Source organism: Myodes glareolus, chromosome 19 (assembly GCF_982192425.1).
Source record: "Myodes glareolus chromosome 19, mMyoGla1.1, whole genome shotgun sequence".
Lineage (NCBI taxonomy): Eukaryota > Metazoa > Chordata > Mammalia > Rodentia > Cricetidae > Myodes > Myodes glareolus.
The window spans coordinates 46,126,114-46,143,253 of NC_142044.1; the positions used below are offsets into that span (position 1 = coordinate 46,126,114).

Consider the following 17,140-nt stretch of genomic DNA (forward strand, 5'->3'; position numbering starts at 1 on the left):
ATGAAGCCCCCTTTGATGTGAAGGAGACAGTCAGAGCTATCCCAGGGTGAACTGACCGCTAACAGTGTCCCTCCACCCTTCTCTCTGCTCATCTACGTGTGTCTCCATCTACCCACCCATGTTGGCATGCATGCATGCCTGTAAAATCCACTTACACACCTTTCAGTCGCCCACCCTTACATATGCTCCCCTGCCCCACCCACTCACTAAATCATTCATCCATCCACTCACCTACCTGTTTACTCTTTCATCCACCCACTAATCCACTCATCCATCCTCCCTCTTACCCCCACCTACCCACCCATCCATTTGCTCCCCACTCAATTATCCATCCACCTGCTCATTCACTCACTCATTTATCTGGTCATCTGTTTGCCCATCCATCCATCCATCCATCCATCCATCCATCCATCCATCCATCCATCCATCCATCCATCCATCCATTCATCCCTTCATCGGTCCATCCATCCACCCATCCACCCATTCATCCATCCATTTGCCCATCCATCTGCCCATCCATCCATTTATCTGCCCATCCATCCATCCATCCATCCATCCATCCATCCATCCATCCATCCACTCACCCATCCACCCATTCATCCATCCATTTGCCCATCCATCTGCCCATCCATCCATTTATCTGCCCATCCATCCATCCATCCATCCATCCATCCATCCATCCATCCATCCATCCATCCATCTATCCACCCACCCACCCACCCACCTATTCACCCATCTGTCCATTCATCCTCATGATGGCCCAGAAAGTACCTCCATACTGTCACGTGGGTGCCAAGTGTCTGCTGCCCTCCCTGGTTTTTGGCCACCCTGTTACTGACTTGTCTTATGCTTAGGCAAGCCAAACCATTTTCCTCAGATATCAAAAGGAAAGAAAATGCTCAGAGTCTGTAGAGGTCACAGGCAGCTGGTGAACTGCCAATTCCAGCTGGCCACCCAGATAGATGTACTCATGGCTAAATCTCCATCTCAGGGGACAGGGCGCTGCCTCTGACACCCATCCTGTTGAAGGGAATGGATTTTTGAACCTGTCACACTGGAAAGGTACAGCTCCGGCCTGCTGCCTGGCCTCGGGTGCAGGAAGTGACCCTTGGTGCGATATTATAATCACTGGAGACTTTGTTCCTCAGCTCTCCTTGTCTGCCGGAGGGAACCCCTGGGGGGAGCTGACAGCTTCCTGCACACCCAGCCCCCAGGGAGTCACTGCTGCAGAAGCAAATGGAATTGTGCAGTTGGTGTAATTTGATGATTTGCTTAAGTGGCGTCCCCAGTTAGAGACATGACAGAAATCCATTAGTGTGGCTCCGCCCCCAGCTTCACAGGCACGGGAAGTAGCATGGATGGGTGGTGAGAAACGGAAGCCGGGATGAATCAGGAACATTGGCAGCCAGTGGTGGCCACCCTGTCCGTTCTGCTGGGTTCTCTTGTCACCTGGTCCGGTCCTTGTCCTGTGCTTGGACAGGGACTAATGAGGTTCCCAGGCTGACTCTGGTGGCCTTGAAGGACTCTGAGTCAGTGACCCAGAAGTACTGAGTTGGTCAACACATGTAATATGGCCCCCCGCTCTGAGATGTGGGGCCCCTCCGCTTACTGGCTTCAGCTCTGAGGCCCTCAGATATGGATGGAATACATTTGATGACCTCTACCTTGGATGATTCTGTGGGCAATCAAGGTCTCGATGACACCGGGACAGCTGCCCACGTGGGCTCCGGGGATGGGTGGTCTGTACTGCTCTTCCCTGCTGCTCTGCCCACTTGGTCCCCAGCTCTGGCAGCTACATGCGCATGTCACTTAGTCACTCAGCTACAGTACTTACTGCTGGTGGCTTTATTCACCAGGCTTATGCTAAGAACAGAGGTGGGTGGAGCTAACACATCCACTCCCCTGATTTGGGGGCTTTTTACCAAGGGCTAGGCTGTGGCAAACCGCATGATGGGGTTCGGAGGCCCCCATCTTCCACATCTTCACTGGGAACTCCCAGGCCAGGGCATAGTGATCGCAAGGCTCCAAATACCTCTGACAGCAGATGGCACCTCAAAATGAGCGAACTGGACTCTGAGATGACAGGACTGGTGGGGACTGGAAAAAATGGGCATTTTCATCCGGTCTAAGGGGGTACATAGTCAGCATGCCATGACTGAGTTAGGATCACCACACATTAATAACAATAATGTAATAATAACAAAATATTGAATAAGTGAAATTTTATTGGGAATCTCTCAAATTTTTATTTCTGGAAGCAAATCCAATTAAAAACAAAGTCGTACCAAGCTAAATATATCTGGAGATGGGATGGGGCTTGTAGCTTCTATTGGACAAATTCTGGCTCAGAGGATTTCTTCTTCCTTTTGAATAGCAAAAGTTTTTGTCCATTTCTATTCAATATGTTCTGTGAAGCCAGAGTTCTCTCACAGGGGAGGTGTTCCTGTTCCCATCTCACGTGTGAGGAAACCGAGGCACAGTTTAGTGGGAAACCACACGGAGTTAATGGTGGAACTGAGCCAGGGACTCAGACCTTTCCCGTCATTGTGGCTTACCAGAGCTGATCAGCAGGCTTGGGGGGATCGAGCCAGTGTGCAGATTGGGGATCTGTGCACCTCTGAGTTCCCCTGTGGCCACACTGCCCTGGCCAGGTGGAGAATGAGTGGTTGCTTGCAGTTTTGCCTTGACTGTCAGACAAGCAGCCTATCAGGTTGTGGAAGTCTCAGGGGGGCAGGCTTGGGGAAGTGTGTCACTGGCTTCTAGATTGTTCTTTTTGGGTGCAATCAGAATGTGTTATGTCAGGGGGAGCTGGGAAGTTTGTGCCAGGCTAAGTTACAGGGAAGAACTTCAGGGCAAGTCAACGAGGAGCAGAATCAGGGTTTATTAGATTTAAAATTGTGTCTGTGGGCATATGAGTGCACCAGCTACAGAGGCCAGCAGAGGGCGTCATATCTGCTGGGACTGAAGTCGTAGGCAGCTGTGAGCCTTCCGATGTGGGTGCTGGGGACAGCACTGAGGTTCCCTGGAAGGGCAGAAGCATTTTTAACTGCTATGTCATCTCTCCCCCATCTCTCCAGCCCCAGAAGAAGTTTTGACAGTTTTAAGTATGGGTATTAGAGAGTGGGGTGTAACTTGGGTAAAAGATAGTGTCCACTACTGTACCCCAGGTGTGGGTATGTGCCGGGTGGAAGAAGAGAGGGAGAAAGGGGAAAGAATGGGGGAGAGGGAGGAGGGAAGGAGAAAGGGGAAAGAATGGGGAAGAGGGAGGAGGGACAGAGAGAGGGGGAGTTGATCTTAACTGTCCTTTTGGTTGTCATGGATGTGTTTTAGTGGCTTCTGACTTCAGAGGGTGGTTTAGGGAGTACAGTAGCTAGGATCGTGGTTGACAAGGTAAAGCCCCGGGTCACAGGGTTACTCAGGGGTTGAGAGTTGCTTTCCCTGTGAACAAAGTTAGTTGCCTTGTTAGTGAGACTCGCAGAAAACTGCAGGTGACACGCGGAAAGAAGTGGGGGCACATTCCAGGTGGCATGCACGGGCTCTGAGTCCAACTCGCCGCCACGCTAATGTCATTTGCAGGATCTCCGTGTGAAAGGGACACTGACTATGTCGGCAACCTGGGTCCTCAGCTGGCGAGAAGCTTCAAGCAGACTCTGTGGGTGAGGGGCTAGGGTGGGTGAGGGGCTCCTTTCCATTCTCATTTCCCTCGAATTTTTCACCTTTCTGTCTTCCCCGGATTATGCAGCAGGGAGTGGATAAAGTCACAGGGTATCACCTGTCCCAAGGCCCTAAGCCTGACCCGCCTGTCCTGGCTGTCTCCTGAGGGTGGAATCAGGCTTCTTCCCAGAGTGCACATGGTGGCCGAGTCTCAACACTTCTAAATCCTGAGTGTGGGTTGCTGAGAAGACAGACAGCAGACCAAACTTGGTTCTTCTGTGAATGTGTACATGTAGGCTGTGTGTGTTTGCATTTGCGTGTGTGCGTGTGTGCGTGTGTGCGTGTGTGCGTGCGTGCGTGTGTGTGTGTGTGTGTGTGTGTGTGTGTGTGTATACGTAGGCCAGAGGTCAGCCTCCATATTATTTCTCTGGCACTCTCTGCCTTGATATTTTGCAGGGTGTATCATTGACCTGGAGCTCAGCAGGTAGGCTAGGCCAGCTAGCCAGTCAGCCCAGGGACCCGCCTCTCCCCACTTCCCTAGGACTGGGATTACAAGTATCAGACCTGTATTTAGAAACAACACAACAACATGGGTTCTGGGGCTGGAGCAAAGGAAAGCAAACACGTCATCAGTTAAGCTATCTCCACAGCCCAACATTTCATTTTTTATCCAAACCGGAACTTCCAGAGCCGTCACAGCTTCCTGAGCACAGCAGCCGAGGCAGAGGGCTGAGCAGTGTGGAGCCTGGGCACAGAGCGAGGGCAGGGGGAATGGTGTTTTCTGGGCTGACGGGGTGGGGGGCCTGTAGGTAGGCACAGCCCTGTCACTCCAAGACTATTATCCTCCTGTTTTTTTTGTGTGTGTGTGTAACATTTATTTATTTATTTATTTATGAATAAGACAGGGTTTCTCTGTGTCCTGGCTGTCCTGGAACTCACTCTGAAGACCAGGCTGGCCTCGAACTCAGAGATCGGCCTGCCTCTGCTGGGATTAAAGGTGTGCTCTGTCACCAACGGGCTAGTTTTTTTGTAGCTTGTAACTTGATCGTGTGGTTCTCGGTGTGAATATGCAGATGACGTCACCCCGTAGTGTTCCAAAGGTCAGGCATTCCTGGACCTTGTTTTGCCTGTGAATCCATGTCAGTGCCGCTGGGCACTCGGGGTTTCCTGAGTGCAGCATTTCTGAAGGTCTGAATGGGGCGCCACAGAGAGCTGGCAGTTTCTGTTGGGATGTGTAGGTTGAGGAGCCCAAGATGGAGAAAGCTGAGAGACTTGTTGGCAGCCCAGAAGCAGAGAGGTTGAGGCTGGCACCCTACGGCTTAGGTGTGGGGAGGACCCTGCTCTTGTGCTCAAGGACTGATGGCCAATAGAGGTCTCAGCAGGGAGAGCCAGGGGTAGTGATGGGGCCTCTGCCTCCTCTAATTCACAGCACAGGCTGGGGGCGGGGGGGGGGGGCGTTCCCAGCTCTCTCCCTTTGGTGGCTCTGTGGCTTCCAGAAGGGCCGCCAGCAGCCTGCTCTGTGCGTGTCCACCCCACAGGCAGCCTGCCCTACGAGTACAAGATCGTGATTGCGGGCAACCACGAGCTGACCTTCGACCAGGAGTTCATGGCTGACCTCATCAAGCAGGACTTTTATTACTTCCCGTCCGTGTCCAAGCTGAAGCCGGAGAACTATGAGAATGTCCAGTCGCTGCTGACCAACTGTATCTACCTGCAGGACTCGGAGGTCACGGTGCGTGGCTTCAGGATCTACGGCTCCCCGTGGTGAGTGTGCCTGACCCCCATTTTCACCACCGGTTACGGCGAGAGAGCGGGTGGCGGTGACTCTGGTCTCCTAGAGGTGCTAGGGACCCAAAGCTGAAGCTCAGGGCCAGTGCAAAAGGGACAGAGGATCCTGGACTTAATTTTGCCCTTCTCACTCTCTGTCTGACCACAGGCAGGTTACTGTTACCCCTGGGCCTCAGTTTCCCATTTGGAAACAAGGAAGGGTGACATCACTTATATCCTCTGTTTTACATGCAGGCAGGTGCCATTGTCTCCAGCTCCCTGTACCATCTATGATGATACAGACAGGCAGGGGAGGGGCTTCCTGGCTTTTAGACATTAAACATGATCCATTAAACATGATCCTCTAGCACTAGGGACCTTCCCTTTCTGCCTGTCTTCTGTCCTCCCACAGAACGGTGTGTGGTCGTGGGGAAGACGATTGATCTACCTAAGTGAAGAAAGGCATTTGGGATCTGTAGATGGATTCACCACGCACATTTCTGTGTGGGGACAGCAGCTGTTTGAAAACATACATAGTGAAGCCTTATTCTGACGGAGACCCAGGGATAGGCTAGGACTTCTCTCAGAACTCACCGGGTTGGGTGGTGCCCAGAGTGACCACGGGTCCGGACTGTCTTTGTGATGGTCAGTGTGTCTGTGACAGTGGTATTCACTGTAAGGATGCTGCTGCTGACTGCAATGGCGGTGGGGCTAAGATGGCTGGGATGGTGATGGTGGCGGTAGTCATGATTACGATGCCGGGTATGACGATGTCGTGATGGCAGCAGTGGTGATGGTATGATGGTGGTGGTGGTGAGGTTGGTAGCGACAAGGATGCTGGTAGTGATGATGATCAGGTGATGAACAAGATGGTGGTGATGCTGCTGCCAGCTGTGACATCGTGGCATTGGTTCATGGACCGAAGCCTTCATGATTTGTAGACAGATCATTTGGCCCTTTAGTGGCCATAGGGTGTGAGGTGCTGGCCGGGTGAGGGGAAGCACTTCAGAGGAGATAGATGACCCCAGCCTCAGGAGAAGACAAGTGTTCCCATAGGAAGGGAGGGAGAGGGTAGAGGGTAGACTGGGGCATAGATACCTGCAGGGTGAAGGGCTCTAGGCGAGCCATGCAGACACAGCACATCTGGGAAAGCCTGGGCTGTCGTGTGTGTTTGATGTCCTCTGGTGATCTGAGGCTGATGTGGGCTAGGGAACTGTCTGGATCTTAGAAAGCTCAGGAGGGAAAGGAAGTGCCAGCCTGACCCATTCTCCAGCGGGAGCCTGCTGTCTCTGCCTGGGGCTTGTGATGCTTAAGGGTTCAATGTACTCTCTGGTGTCTGTGAAGGTTCTTTGGGCACTCAAGGATGCGTGGGACTTGAAACCAAGGACAAGGAGGTAAGAAGGTGGCTGAGGCTGCCTGGCAGGCCACAGGGGCCAGGCTGGAGCAGTCGGCTCATGCAGAAGCTCAGCAGGAGTGTATAATGGGAGGCACAAGCAAAGGCTTGGGTGCTGAGGCTGGCACAGTCTGGACAGGGCAAAGGTGAAATAGGGCCAGTGAGAGGTAGAGACTCTGTGTATGAGGTCAAGAATCAGGACTTTGCTCTGTGGTTTACAATCTACCACACACGCACACTCATACACTCACCCACAATACTACACACACATCATACACACACACACACAATACACACACACACACTGTACCACACACTACACACACAGTACAACACATACATCACATACACACTACACCACACACTCATGACACACTACACACACACATACACACACACACACTATACCACATAGACGCCATACACTACACACACACAGTACAAAACATACATCACATACACACTACACCACACACTCATGACACACTACACACACACACACACACACACACACACACACACACGTTCCTCCTTAAGAAAAGGTATTGTAAAGGTTAGATGCATGCTTGGGGACCAAAATAACTGAGTTTAATTTTAGCCTCACATTGTAGGTTGTGTGACCTTGGGTATCACTGGGTGACCTCTCAGAAAAGGGGTGGCAGTGTGCTCTCCTCCAGTTTGTGGCCATAAGGTGTCAGAGGGCTCTCCTGAACCCACGGCAGTTGCCGTAAGTGCTCAGAGGATGGAGACCTGTTTTATTTGCTTGTAAGATAGGATGCCCTGCCTACATGGTCTAGTAACAAGGATGAGGGGGTTGGGAGAGGTGGGCAGGGCTCTCAGGGTCTGACCATTGAGCAGCCAGGCTCATCAGAGCCCTCCTGATAGTCAGCTGGGTGGCTTAGAACTAGGGCTTCCTAGGTGTGTGATCCTCTGTCCGAGGGAGGTCATACCCCATCACTGAACTGGCTTGGGGGAGGCCAGCTGCCAATTCAGCTATTGTCCAGCTGCTTTGAACTCCAGCCACCAGTGGCCCCACTGTGATTTTCAATGTGGACATTATTGGCCTCTCTAGTTCCTGACTTCCCCCAGGCCCAGAGATCAAGGGGCCCTTTTATCCTGATCCCAGACCTCTGTCAGCGGGAGCACATGAATGGATAGGATGTGGGGGAGACAGGGGGCAGCAAGCTGTGTAGTTGTGCTCCTGAAAGGGCTCGATGGAGTCCAGAACACTCCCGGTTGGAATGGGCTTTAGAACTGGGACTAAGGAAGGTGTGGTTGGGGGAGGGGCACCTGTATTTCTCAGTCTGTCTGTGCTTATGATCGGACCAGGCTTTCCCTGGCCTAGTGTCCGTTTTCTTGAGGCCACCTGGGGCTGGGAGCAGGTGGCAGGAGGTGACACACAGCCTGATAAAATGGCAGTATTTCCCTACACCTTCAGCTGCTGTGAGCTGATTGCTCAGATATGCTTTTGCGGCGCCGCAGAATTAGTCCCGAGAGCTGTCCCCTCTCCTCTGGGACCCGCACGCTGGGGAGGCTGCGTCTCTGGCAGCGTGCCACACACAGACTGTGACAATCAAGGCACTACCACGCTAGGCAGCCCCTCTGGTCCCACTGTGTCATGGGGATATGATGCCACTACATTATAGCAGGGCTTGACGGGTGTCCCGACGAAGGAGGAGCAACATCAATGGGTCATGGGTCTCGTAACTCATGATCGAGGGGGGCATCCGCAGAAGGGGGTTAGTTTTATGCCAGCTGAAGGTTAGGCTGGCAACCACCCCCATTTTGTAGGTGGAAAAAATAATTCAGGTAGGCACATGGTTCAGCCAGGGCTACCAAGGCAGAGGTGCCCCAGCTCCTGGCCAGTTCTGGTGAGCTCTGTCCTTTCTGGTGTTGAGGTCATACAGTACTTTTCTAAGTACCACTTTAGTGCCCCAGGGCACTTGGAGGCCTGAGACTCCTTCCCCTGGTTCATTAGTAAATGTATCAAGTCATCCCTGAGTAGTCATTGAGAACCTGGCACCCACTGAGCCCCCATGGACTTGGTGGGAACTCAGCCAATGTAGACACTGCTATCTGGGTTCCTGCCCTGGTCACAAATGGTGGTCAGCAGCTGTCCTCTGATTCAGGAAGAAGTCCTGGGAGTTGGGGTCTGGGGAAAGCACCCATGGAGAGAGCTGGGAACTGAGGAGATCACAGAGCTAAGGAGGTGGGGAAGGGTGTGGTTTGTCATAGGCAAAGGCCACGAGGCTGGAGAGGGCACCAGGTTTGTGGGTACTGTAGCGTCTCTTCCAGGCCCAGTGTGGGTCACAGTAAAACACAGAAACCACAGGCAGCCAGACCCTCTACTCCCCAGTTCCTTGGCTGGAAGCCCTGCCCAGTCTTCCCCCAAGCTACTGGGAACCAGACTTTCCAGAGTAAACTCGCTCAGTGTCCCTCCAGGGAGGGGGGTGAGGACCCCTGCAATGCTGAGATGGAGGGGTGGGGCCCGCTGCTTCCCTGTGACTTCTCCAGGAGAGCCCCACCCTGTGCATGTGTGTGTGTGCGTGTACGTGCACACCCAGGAAGCTGTGTCACTGCTGGGGTGTGTGCACCTGTGGGTTACAGGCGCCCTCCCTCCTCCTGTCTCAGGAGGCCCTGGGGGCAGACATCATGTCCCTGGTAGTGAGGCCTCTGTGATTCTTGCCAGTGTTCTGGCCTGGTGAGCTGGCCCTGTCACCTAGGAGTCAGGTTCCAGTCCTGCCATGGAGCTGCGGAAGCATTGGCCAAGCTGTAGAGCCTTCCTGAGGCCTATGTCTGACCAGTAAATGTGACGATGACGTGAGTTACAGGACAGAGATGTACATTACTCTCCCAGGTCCCTTGGTGGATAAGGGACCCTCAGTGGCTGGTGTCAGGGATGCTATAAGCCACACACATAGAAGTGGTATACACCAGCCCTTAGAAGTGTATTCATAGCTTGAGAAACCTCTGAGCTGGCTATGGACTCCACCCAGACCTGGGCAAGGTGTCTGGGGTAAAATCTCAGCTCTGTCCTGAGGTTTGAGGTGGATACTCCTTGGCACTGGTCAGCTACCCCAAGGGCAGCTAGCTCATGGTGGGACAGACTGACTGATGGTTATTGACACACCCCAGACCAGCCTAATCTACAGTCAGTTCCTCATCGCGACTCCTTTCCCAGATAACTGGCCAAGTCGATGATTAAAACTAACCAGTATGTGGATGGCGGGGTTATTGCTCCTCCCTCCCTGGACACATTGGTGATGTGCGGCTTTCAGCTATCCTTCATGGCTTCAGAGACATGGATATGCCAACGGGGGGTGGGGTTGGGGTGGATCACACAGCAGCATGTGTGTGTGGGGGTAATAAGTGGGTCACCATCAAGGTGGGAAAACACATGCAGGACTGCGGTATGAGAGCCCCGTGGCTTAGGAAAGAGGTGATCCGCTTGCACTGCATGAGGGGTCTGCACACAAGCGGCGATTGCACGGAGCCCCTGCCCTCTCACTTTTACGTGAGTGTGGGGAATACAAGCTCTGGTCCTCACGTTTTCTCAAGCACTCCATCCGCATCCTTTCCTCCACCCCATGCTCTTCAGCAGAGCCAGTTTGCCAAGTGACGTCCCCTGCCAGCCGTCGCTTACCTTTCCCCCTGCCAACACTCGGTACCATAAGGCTCAGGCTTTACTCGCTCTTGGGTGGGTGCTGGTGCCGCGGTGGGGCTTGGAGCCGCTTTGGGGCTTCTGGCCGCCTACATTCCTCTTTTCTGAAGCACTTACGTCTTCTGCTTAGTCCATGATTTGGAGCAGGGATAGTCTGTCTTTTGGTTGGTTTTGGTGACGTGAGGATGGAATTTAGAATCTCACACATGCTAGGCAAGTTCCCTTATCACCTTATGCCCTATCACCAGGTTGTAGGTTGTCCCCTTGGCCAGCCCTGTTTTTTTTTTTTCCTCTTTCTTAGTGCTTCCTAGAGGGTCTCGGTGTGTCTGAGTGGGGGATGAGCCCTTGGCCACTTGACACCGTTCAGACTGCCATCCATCTTCTCCATCTGCCTTCTCCTCACTCATAGAAGACCTGGATTTTTGGTGTGATCAAATGTCTGCATTTTTCTTCCTGACAAGTGCTTCCTGTGTCCTGCTAACAGGATCCCCCCTTTTTACAGAGATTCTCTGTCTTGCCCGCCCCCCAGGATCTTACTGTCGGCTTTTCAGGCTTGGGCACTAGAGCCACTGGGAACGGGGAGGGGGGGTGCTTGACGTGAGGTGTGTATGTGGGGGTCCCCACTTTGTGTTTTCCCTGTGGACACCCTTGGCAGGCACCATGAAGGAAAAGTCTGTGCTCTGCTCTGCCTCCACAAAGCAGACTGGGTCTGCTCTTGCCCCTCCCCCCACCAGCTCATTCAGAACAGGACGGGAGTGTCATATGTCACCCTAACAACTGGCTTCTTCAGTATCACCTCTGCTCTCTGGAACACTCGAGACCAGGGGCCGCTGTCACACATAATCTCTGTTTCTAACTTCAAAGCCCGGTACAGTACCTGGCTTACATTGATAAATGTTTCTCCAGTGGATCAGTGCACAGTGGGGAGGATTCCAAGCTGTGGCCAAGGGGCGGGGTAGCCACTGCAAGCCCTGCCTGGACTGTTTGCCTGTGCATGCCTCTGTCTGTGGCTCTGCCTCAGGCCTACACCACCAACTCCTCATGCCCTGGGCTCCTGTGCCGTGCTGGACTCTGCATACCATGGCCTGATAGTGCCACCTCCTGTCTCACCACACTGCCCACTCTCCCTAGGACACCGAAGGCCAGTTGCTTACTTCCCTGTGCCCTTGGCCTGGGCCTGCCCTCCTCCAACATCTGGAAAGTAAAGAAAGGGCAAAAATCTGGGGAAACCTGCCTCCCTCCAGGGCACACAGTGACCCTGTGGGACACTGGACACTGTTGCTGGTCCCTCAGCTGCCGCTGGGCACACACTTCCGTCACCCAGAGTGGCTCTGGGGCAGAACTAACTGCAGGAACAGGATGGAGTCAGTTTCTGCAAAACCCTGCCTTTTTTTTTTCCAATCCTGTATATATACTCTATTCATTTATGGGTTTTGGATGCATTTTTTGTTCTCATTTAACTAAAAACGGCCTTGATTTTAAAAAAGAGAGAGAGAAAGGAGTGAGAGAGAGAGAGAGAGAGAGTGAAGTTGGCACGCAGCAGGCCCATCTGCTCTAATTACTTCTGGTATTTTGAAAGAAGGGATCTAAACCTGCTGAGACACGGAACTTTGGGAAGCGGCTGCGGGACCTGTGCCTGGGAGGCTGGGCTCAGATACGGATTCTGTGCTTGGCTGGGCTGCCTCCCATCAGGGCTGGACCCTGAGGCCTAGGGAGGGGGCTTCTCTTGTCTCTGGGAGCCAGAGCCTCAGGGGGGCACTCTGTGAGGCTGGACTGAGAACCCAGCCTGGTGTGTAGGTGCCAGCAGTGTGGCTATGCCTGGGACCTTGGCTTTGTGAGATGGTTGACACAGGAGTCCCCTTGTCCTTAGAATTCACAGAGGCCAGATGTAGACCATTGCCTGGCACACAGTTGGTGTCTCATCATGCTGCTGGCTGTGACCACACGGTGATGTGGTCAGGGATAATAAGGGCTGCTTTTACATAGTAGATAGCCACAGATAGCAGCTCTTCATTCAGGCATGGAGCAGCGAGTATCTGATGGTCTCTGTGGGCAGGCCGGGAGTGGGCGCTTATGGTCTCCGTGGGTAGGCCAAGGGCAGGTGCTCGTGGTCTTTGTGGGCAGGCCAAGGGTGGGCACTCGTGGTCTCCGCGGGCAGGCCTGGGGCAGACGCTCGTGGTCTCTGTGGGTAGGCCCGAGGCGGGTGCTTGTGGTCTCTGTGGGTAGGCCCGGGGCAGGCGCTCGTGGTCTCCGTGGGCAGGCCCTGGGAGGGCGCTCGTGGTCTCCGTGGGCAGACCAGGGGCGGGCGTTCGTGATCTCCGTGGGCAGGCCCTGGGCGGGCGCTCGTGGTCTCTGGGCAGGCCCGGGGCGGGCGCTCGTGGTCTCCGTGGGCAGGCCCTGGGCGGGTGCTCGTGGTCTCTGGGCAGGCCCGGGCGGGTGCTCGTGGTCTCCGTGGGCAGGCCCGGGGCGGAGGCTCATGTCATTCTTTATCCCAAGTCTCCTACATTGCTCAGTTAAGCTTGCCTGCTGCATGACCTGGGACAGGAGCGGAGCAGCCTGGGAACCTTGTCTGTCTGTGATGGTGCTCAGGGAAGCCTGCTGAAGTGGCAGGCATGTGTCTGTCTTAGCACAATCCCCAAGACAATTAGTGAGGTCCCCACCTATCTCTCATTTTACAGAAGGCACCGAGACTCAGAAAGTAAGGTGTCTTGCCATGAAGGAAGGCCCCACAAGGATCAAGGAGAGCTGGACCAGGGAGGGAAGCGTGGTGCCCTCAGGATAGCCACAGTGGGGTGCTACGTGAATATCTTCGCCAGGGGAAGGGCACAGGCCTGTGTGATGCATAGCACACACAGTTCAGGGTGTCGCCTGGTTTAGTGATATCCTCAGAGGGGCTTGCTTACCTCAGTCTGTGAGTGTGCCCAGCAAGCATAAGCATGTGCTTATGCTGGTGTCTCGGCTTGGGACATCCTGACTGTGGGCTGGGGACCATTGCTGGAGCTCTGGACTCTGGTAGAAAATCCGGCACTGTATCAAAGTATGCACTGTATGAGGGCTTTGTGGTTTGCTCATTTATTGAAGCCCTGGAGGCCTAACTTGAAGAAGGTATGTCACACACCTGTTCTCTCCCCTTCCCTGGCTTGGCAGCTTCTTGCTGTCCTACTGATGTTAAGGACTGTTCCCATGAAGTCCCCACACAGCATCTGTCTTGGACCGTCTTGCATCTTTGGGTGATATTAGCCTGAGGTTTTAGCCTTCATAGCACCCAGGCTGGTACTCGGTGGCTTCCCTAGAACTGTTCTGTTTGATCTGTGTCCCGAATGAACAAATAGGACATGCCATCTTGTGTCACGAGCAAGCTGGGGATGTGCAGAGACACTAAGGGACTGGCCTGTGATGTCAGCCCTGGTAGGAGGCAGGTGTGTGGGTCGCTCTGCTCAGGTGGGGTGACAGCCTCAGCTGGTGCTCGAGTGGGTAGACTCCCCTGACACTGGCCTGCCCTCTGGTGGCCCCTGTGGATAGCAGAAGGTTGGGTTTCGCTCCGCATCTCTGCCCTCCTATGGCTGAGTCTTAGCCTACCTATGAGAGGTGAGGCAGCTACTGAGCACTGAGCCATGGGGGTGGTCAGCAAGGCCGCCTCGCCTCAGTAATGTCTGCCATTGTCTGCAGCCCACACGCAGTCAGAAGCCACCTGTCTGTTCAGGGAACTGTCTATATGACTGGCTAGGCTTAGGTTCTCTGCAGAAAAACAAGAGCAACCTGTGCTAGCCACATGGGGGCCAGGAGCACCAGACATAGCTCAGGCCCTGAGAGACCCTGTGAGTGGGTCCACTATTACTCACCTCTTCTGTCTCCTCTTACTGGTACTGAGCATTCCAGACCTGGCACACTGTGGCTATGACAGGATCTGATACAGGGGAAAAGAATCCTCAGTTTCTGGACTCTACTGACTCATTGTGCACAGAAATGTGCACATGTGCACATTCAATACATGCATGTAATATACTCAATAAGCAAATAAGCCTGCACACACATTCATGATATATATACATGCCTGCACACGTACAAATCACACAAACATATTCATGTGTTCACATGCACAGCACACAGTGACACGCACATTCAAATTGGTATGCTTGATAGGAGTGCACTCTCAAGGACACACACACATGCACACAGGCACACTCACGATCTATTCACGTATGTGCACACATGCACAGGTAGACTAGGAAGGTGCAGATGGGCACACAGTTACACACATTCAAATTGGTATGCTTGATAAGAATGCACTCCCAAGCGCGCGCGCACACACACACACACACACACACTTCTTTCCCCTTTTCCTATCCTTATCTCTGTCTCTCTTCCCGAACCACTGCTTCACCGCTGCCTCTGTCCTCTCGAGCAGGCTGCTGTGCGCCCGCTCACTCTCCCACTCAAGATTAACGTCTGAGACGATCATCTGCCACCTCTGCACAGAGTCCCAGCAAAACAAAAGATGAGCAATTTCTGCATATTGGAAGGGTGGGGGAAATTAATTAGGAATGACAAGGGACCCACTCTGCTGTTCCACAGTCTCCGCTGCTGACTTGCTGGCTGTGGTTGTGGCCCCAGCAGGTGCATGTGTGACAGACATCTGGGTGCTGCCTACTCTCAGCAGCCTCAGGCTTCTGTCTACAACCTATCCACTTCCCTCAGTCTCTGACCTCAGCATGCCAGCACCCAGGGATATAGAGGGGGCAGCTGACTTTAGTGTCTCCCAGAGTAGGAGGCGATGTCCCCACTGTGCAGTCTAGATTCTGGGCTTAGGAGCTATATTCCTATCCCTGGTTTCTCGGAGCCTCAGTTTTCTTTGCTGCAAAGGGGGTACAGCCTAGCTGGGGTGCTAAGGGTGACTGGGGCCAGTAAGCCTCAAGAGGAGGGAATGAGAATTAGCAAGCCCAGGGGCAGGTCTCCTGCAAAGGGCTACTATGGTGTCTGAGGACGGCCACCAGGAGGCTAGCCCTCTGTACCCGAGTCCACCCGTGGAGGTAGTGAGGATCCCCGGCAGTGAAGCTTTCTGAGCATCAGGATGCAGGTGGTGTCACTGGGGCCAGGTTCTGCCCTGTGAAATGGGCACACACTACCACCTAGGCAGGCCCTTGAGAGGGGGAGGCAGCAGGAAGCTCAGCAGGTGGCAGGCATTGTTGTCATTTGGAGCTTGACTGGCAAGCCTAGGGCAGTGCTCCCACTAGGAGAGTGCAGAGGGAAAGTACAGAGGGAAGGGTGCAGGGGAGGGTGCAGAGGGGAGGGCATGGAGAGGGTGCTAATATGCAGATTCTTTGGTATCTGCACTCAGGCAGAACACCTTCTGGTGTGTTCAAGTTTCCATTCCTGTTCTCCTTGGACACACCTCCCCTAGGGCCACCCTGGCCCAGCCCGCTGCCAGGTGTAAGGGACACTGGACCTGTGCTGGTCCAGACCATCAAGGTAGGGATGGGGATCCAGTGCCCAAGGAGGGAGGAGGAGGGGACACTTCTGGACGAAATGGCCTTGGAGTTGGGCCTTATGAATAGGAGACGTTAGGAAGGACCTCGGATGTGGGGACACCTGAAGACAACGTCTAGGGATAGGGACAGGCACGGTCACATACAGAGCAGAGAGTGACAGCCAAGGCTGTTGTGGGAACTTCATGGGGACCTGAGCTGGGTTGTCTGAGTCAGCCGGGGTGGGTTCAAGGGCCCTGTGTGCCACGAGGACTGTCCTGGAGGCAACGGGGAGCTATGGTGGGATTTGGGGGGTCACAGGGAACCTGTGAGGGACTCGGGCTCCTCCTTTCTATTCAGTCAGGCTGAAGGCTCCAGGGAGCCTGTGGGAGCTGCTCATGCAGGAAGCTTCTGTAGAAGAGGGAGCTGGTGCCTGACCACCCCAGGGGGTTCTTTGCATCCGCCACAGGCTTGGACATGGGATACAGGTGTCTGGGATCCTGACCCCAGTTCTTTCTGCTCCTGTGCATCCTCAGATACGCCATGCCACTTGCCTTCTCTGCGCCAACTGTCTCTTGTGCCTAAATGAGGGCCTCCAGCGGTTTCACCCCAATGGCTAACTGAGCAACTAAACGTGGAGGGTGATAACGTCGAAGGGTGGCATTTTATCATTTTGGGTTAGAAGAAGGAGCCTGACAATGGGCTGTGTCCCTTAGGTATGGCTCTGCACCCCAGCTTCTGTGTCTGTGGTAGCCAGGGTGGCAGACGCCTCCCCCATAGGTGGGAAGACTGAGAATCCCCTGAGCTGTGAATGCCCCCACAGTGTTCAGGAGCCACTGGGGTCTCCACTGCCCTACACTCTAGGCTTAGGAAATGGGTTCAGCCAGGGGTCACTCTGCCCCAGCTGAACCCCAGGAGCTGAATGCCTGCTCTGAGGAAGCAGAAACGGGCTGGATAGGCTCTGCTTCAGCTGCTTGCTCTACGTGAGTGTCGGCAGCCCCATCAGCTCTCAAGGAACCGAACCTCACGCTTCAGGGGGACCCTGTAATGATTGGCCACAAGGAGGTCATTTATATTGGCTAAGCAGGCCTAATTGGGCTTGATCTGAAGGTTAGCAGAAGCTCACAGAAAAGCTGTTAAGGGGTTAACCTCGGAGAGATTACGTTGTATTCAGCGCTCTGTTAAAGTTTGAATTAATTT

At 53.9% G+C, this 17,140-nt stretch overlaps 1 protein-coding gene across 2 annotated transcripts in view; it reads left to right on the plus strand.

The window, feature by feature from the left end:
- The window catches only part of Mpped1 (metallophosphoesterase domain containing 1), a 76,866-nt gene that overhangs the window by 49,095 nt on the left and 10,631 nt on the right, over positions 1-17,140 (plus strand). For both annotated transcript variants that reach the window (XM_087899131.1, XM_087899130.1), the window contains exon 4: positions 5,193-5,418. In XM_087899131.1, the coding sequence (XP_087755257.1) occupies positions 5,193-5,418 (226 nt within the window). The remainder of the gene's footprint in view (positions 1-5,192; positions 5,419-17,140) is intronic.